The following is a 5,747-nucleotide window of genomic DNA, read 5'->3' on the forward strand; positions in this document are numbered from 1 at the left end:
GTTTTTGCTGGGAAATGTCATTTTATTTAATATCAGCCTCTTTCTGTCAAGTGAAATGGAAAGAGCTGAAGAACAATGGTCTCTATTAAAAAAATTACTGATGTGTTAGGGACGCAACTGAACCGAGAACTGTGTCATTCCTGAGCCCTCTCTTTTGCTTGCAGGTCATTTTGCTTGGCTGGTGGGGAAATCAAGAGTAAAGCACAAGGTCATGCCCCCAGCTGTCACCGGAGCTCCAGAATTTGACAGAACATTTCGTGCACAGTAAGTCTGGAGATAATTAAGGTGGTGGCAATGAATAACAATTCAGTCCAGAAAAGAAGCAAAAACATTATCTTAAAACGTTACCTTTTCTTTGCATCAATCCTTTGCTCAGAAAGAAAGAAAAATAATGAACAGCTCTTTTCAGATGGTTCAGCCATTATTTTAATGACAATGGGGTAAGTTCGGCTCATTTAAAACAGTCTCTGCTCAAATTCTGATCAAACTAGTCAATCAGATGATCCAAATCTAAGTAGGGGCTGAGAACTAGTTGATTGTAACGTAGAGAATTCAGATGGTCTGGATCTACCAAGCTGTGCTGTCAGTTCTTGGACTGTAGCTAACACCAAACACATGGAAGATAAAGGCACAGAAAACCTCTGACTTCGCAGTGAGTAACCGCAGAGCAGCCTAAGAGGGTAAAAACAAGGAAGTTTCAGCTCAAACCAGGAAGTTTAGCTCAAACCGGCACAGTAATGCTTGCAGTTTGGGATTAGGTAACGACCCTACAGGAAAGTATTTATATTTAACTCAAACAATCCCATCTGCTGTAACTGTAGTTAGGGCGGGTAACCATGAGACATAGAATACATCGGGCAAAAAAGAGAATAAGAATATGTTAGATAAAGAAAGTTGCCTAATTTGTAAAAAAAAAATAGTATTTCAGAACCACCAGGAAAAGATATCCCAACAAAATATTGGTGGGAAAACTGATGATGTCCATAAATAAAGCTGCTATGGTCCTTGCCACGAGAAGATCTATCGAGAGCTGCCTGTGCCTGACAGCACTTCACAGAGGCAGCCGGCCTCAGCAGAGCAATCCGAGCTGCCTGTGCCTCCTCTTGCAGTCCCAGCGGTGCTGACCCACACCACTTCCATATCGCGGATGGAGATCAGGGGTTTAACACCCCACCAGGGTGCTGGAGCTCCTGGCTGCCTCTGCTGCATGGGCACATGGTTTAGGATCACTTGTGCTATTTATCTCCTTGTAGCTGGGATCCAGAATCCTTCTCTCAGTTTAAATACCAGGAAAACACTTTAAATAGTTTATATTTGAGACGACAAAGAAGAGAATTTTTAAGAGTGCCTAATGCTGGCTTGACTGTGCTCCCACTGTATTCGACAGCACTAACTTCAGTGGCAACAAAATGAGGCCAAAGCTGATTCTCCTTGAAAACCTCACCCATAGTTGTTTTCCTTTCCAGACTAACGTTCTTTCAAACTCATTCTGCAGACAAAACGGCGTGGAGTTTTACCCAGTATTCCTGACTCTCCTCTGGACTGCAGGGTGTTTTTTTAATGAAGGTAAACACTTTTCGTTTTGATCTCGGACTGAGAAGTTTTACATAACTTTTAAAAACACTTTTTCTCTTCTTTTAATTGCGTTACCTTAGCATAGCCTTCCTAGGAGGATGCTCAGTGACACTGAAATCCCCATGCCATGGCATTTCACACAGCCCCCCCCAGCTTCCACGTCTCTCTGCAAACCGCGGAGCCAGCGCACCGCACGTTTATGAGACACTCAGTGGATTTTCAGGGCAAACAATTCAGAAAAGCAGCCACCAGATGCTTCCCCCACAGTTATGTGCGCAGGACAGTTCTCATAGGACATCAAGCGTAGCTTCATCCCCTGGGAGGAGGCAGCCTGGAAAGACTCAGGTCAGAGCACCCTCCCCTGTGGCTGGAGCCCTGGGTGATGGAGATGGAGCTCAACCCAGGAAACCTTTGGGTTTTCACATCCCAGATGAGTGACACCGCCACGGGGCTATGACTTGGACATAGCACTGAGCACGGACATACAGCCACAACAGCTCCATCTCCAGCCATTGACGCTGAGCTTCAGGTATGCAGCAGGGACTCGGGAAAACCTATCGAGTTTCCTAAGCTGGGTAGCCTGGAGGCATTTTTGGGCCAAACGGTCCAAACTCGGACACCACAGCGCTTAAGTACTTCTCACTCTGTGAGACCCCCAAGACCTTTCTGTGAAGTCTCCTAACACGTGATGGGGTGGACTCTTGTAAAGCTAGAACTGGTGATGGAGCCCAGCTTTTGCAGTCTGCTCTATTAACCCTTCCCCAGCTGACGTTTGAGAAGCACGAGGTCTGTGAGCTGAAGAAAGGATAACCGGCTCATGCCTGCTATGCCTTTCCTTCCCGAACAACTACCTTTTGTCTCCATTTTCTTTGTTGGCTCCAAAACAGTCATTTTGGGTTTTGGGGGGCTCTTATACCCGAGTCCCATCTCCGCTGCAAATCCAAAGTAGCACCACTCAAGCCAGCAAACTGGATATGAAATAATACGCGTGCCCAGACAGACACCTGAATCATGGAAGATCACAGTTGCTAACCAGCAACACAGACACATGCTGCCACGTGTAAGGAAAGAAGGATTACCTTAACCTCCTCTTTCAGTCGTTTTTTTTTTTTTTAGTATAGTTCTCTCCCATAGGCATGTTTGCACGAGCTAATCCAGAACACGGCAAAAGCTGTCCTCTGTAATACTCACTTGCATGGCTTGAAAGAACACGAAATTAAGTAGCACTGCTTAGTCGTGGGTAATTCAACTGACCTACACACCCTGCTCCATCTGTCAAAGGGAGGTGACTTTATCCTCTTCCACAGGGAGGTCAGAGAGCTAACTTCACTACAGCTTCCTCTCACGTCCTCGGATAAAAGCTGCTATATAAATGCAAAGCAGGTTATTAACAACATAAATAAGATTCTCTTTCCAAAACAAACACTCCCCCGTAGCATGAACTGCCATAACAATACGAAATGACAGCGCTGGGTCAAGCCACTGTGCTCCAACCCACTGTCCTGTCTCTGGGATAACTGGGAGGGCTACGGATTGCTGTCAGTTCTTGAGATCTCTTTTTTAGGGAATGCTTTTAGATGGTTTTGGACAGTCCTACACCCATGCCGATCTATAAACCTGTACCAAGAGCCTCCTCTAGTGAACGTGTAAGAATACACATATCTCTTTTGATTGATTCTTCCCAAGATCCCAGGGTGTGGGTAGCTATGAAAATCCCCAGCGATACCCAACTAGAAAACACATGGTTAACTGTCTGTAATCCTAATTATTTATTTTTGTAACTGTTGTTTTTGTTGTTGTTGTTGTTTTTTTCCCTTCTTAATCTTTCCTTTCTTAGAACTGGCTTCTTTCCTGGGTGTGTTGTACGTGTTTGCCCGTTACAAGTACTTCCATGGTTACGTCCAGACTGGGAAAGGAAGGTAAGGAGTCACCAACAGAACGCAGGTTGAAAGCTCCAGGCTGTGGTCTGAAGCTGGGCTGAGAGCCAAGGGTTGGCGGTGAAAAGTGACTATAATTGAATGCAACATGTGTAATATATCAGCAAGAGGTCTGAAGAGGAAACCCCCAGGGAGAAGGGCTGGCTGTTGCAGTAGAAGCCCAGGTTACGATGTGCACGTGCCACAGGTCACGAGAGAGACAAGGTTTGATGCTCACCTGCTTTGTACTGAGCACATTGGCAACCACCCTTGGAGAGGTCTGTCAGCAGAAGCACGGTTTTGCAGCTCAGAACTGCTGTAGGATGGGGGACTGCTCGGGCAGGGCTTGCACCGTGCCCGCCCGCCTGCTCTTTTCATTTTTCCTCGGTTTGCCACGTTAAGACCTTTACTCTAGCCATACAAAACGCACTAAAGGAAGCAAGCAAACGTGGCCTTGAGGGCTGCTGCTGAACTTTGACCGAACAGATAAGAGGGCGCAGCTTCAGATAAGCGCACGTTAATGAATGTTCAGGGCACAGCATCTTCTAACACGGATCCTGCCTCAGCAAGCGCGCACGCTGGCAGAGCACCCCTCCACTATCAACGCTCAAACACACGGTTTATTTCTTGTTCCGCTGAAGCCACTGCACTACATTCTGTGTCCTGACCCGAGGCTCCTCTCCCAGCATATCAGACATTAAAAGAAAAGAGCACGGTATATGCCTGTCAGAAAATTAGAAGACTGGGGATGTATATTCCTAGAGCAACCAGACCCTTTTGTAATGAATAATCCTGCAGCAGCAAAAACTGTACTACTATTTTCCACAGCTTGTGTACTGATGTTACTGTTCTCCTTCACTACAGTCCCCACCCATCCCTCACTCTCTTTGGAAGAGCTGGTGCTTAAAAGGAGAGGCCGTGTTTTCCCGGGAAAATAAATGGAGATAATTTTACATCTCCCAGTACAAGACACAGTAATTCAAATGGGGCAATGAACACCAGCCAGGAGACTAGCGACTGTTAGGAGCAAAAAATGAGTGTAACGGATTTTTCTTTAATCAACAAACTAAAAAGTCCTTTGTTCAAGAAATCTTTTCCATGCTTTACTCCAGTAGTCTTAGACCAACAGACTCAGCCTCTCCAGGAAGCCTAAGAGCAGTGGCCGGCTCTATCATTAGATGGAGCTTTACGCTCTGGTGAGACTCGAATTTCTGTGCATTGAATAGAGGGTGCCAAAAGTCATCCCTGGAAGATGGCTTTGCTCACCAGGCCTCCCTGGTGCTAACCTCCACTAGCGCTTCCGCTAGCAACAGGGCAGCATGAGCCAGGCACGCAGAACCCAGTCCCAAAACATGCAACAAGCCCCTAGCAGCCCTAGCAGCGAGAAGGTAGTTAGTCTTCACGCTGTCTCAACCGTAATCGCTGACTACAGCCACGCCAGTGATAAAGACCAAGTGGTCCGTGTGCTCAAAGAGCCGGTGATGACACATACTCCTGCACTTGACTACACAAGTCGCAGTTCAGATTTGCCAAGTTTGGATTTTTTAAGAACACAACAGGAACACGCATCTTCTGCTCGGCTTCTGTGCTGGAGATGCCTTTGCAAGTGAGCTCCATCCTTTACTCTTCCTCCAGCTGGCTCCGACAGGTCCTAAAGGGCTAATCTAAAGACTTTTGTCATACCTCCCTGAAACAGAGAAAATCTTGTACCTCACCATTTGCAAAGCCACGTCTAGACTTGGCATGCCCAGAAAGACTACTTATATCGAGTCTTTAGGCATTGGCGAGATTCTCAGGCTCCCCGCACCCCCAGCAGTGCCCGAGCACCTAAGCCCTTCAGCTTCTGTGGGCGTGGGGATAGCTAGCTACCAATCAAAGGCTGACAAGCTCTTCAGACCTCTCTCCAGTGCTAATGTGATGGGATTCTCCAACCAGAACCTTCCTTGCTTGCTTTGCCGGTAGAGGCCAGCCCAGCAGTGACTCCCTGATGTGCCTATCGGACCAGAGTCTGCACGAAGGCAACTAAGAACAGCCTCAGGGGAGCGTGCACGGAGAGCAAGCTCTGGGCCCCAAGGGCCTGGGAAGCAAGTTCTGTGTTTCACAGCTGAAGGGCTTTCCCAGCCTCTTCTGCCAGAGCTTTCCATTTTGTACAAATAAAATAATCTGACCCTTCCCCATCCCAGCAAGTGCCCTAATCACCTTTTTTTTTTCTTTTATGATCAACCCTCTTTCTTTCTGGTCCAAACTCCCATTTTC

General features: G+C 46.9%; 1 protein-coding gene across 1 annotated transcript in view; it reads left to right on the forward strand.

Moving 5' to 3' along the window:
• The window catches only part of MGST2 (microsomal glutathione S-transferase 2), an 11,356-nt gene that overhangs the window by 5,027 nt on the left and 582 nt on the right, over positions 1-5,747 (forward strand). Inside the window, exons 2-4 of the mRNA XM_010136808.1 lie at positions 165-264; positions 1,496-1,566; positions 3,413-3,494. Coding sequence (XP_010135110.1) covers positions 165-264; positions 1,496-1,566; positions 3,413-3,494 — 253 coding nt within the window. The remainder of the gene's footprint in view (positions 1-164; positions 265-1,495; positions 1,567-3,412; positions 3,495-5,747) is intronic.

The sequence above is a fragment of the Buceros rhinoceros genome, unplaced genomic scaffold (assembly GCF_000710305.1).
Source record: "Buceros rhinoceros silvestris isolate BGI_N320 unplaced genomic scaffold, ASM71030v1 scaffold8270, whole genome shotgun sequence".
Taxonomy (NCBI): Eukaryota; Metazoa; Chordata; class Aves; order Bucerotiformes; family Bucerotidae; genus Buceros; species Buceros rhinoceros.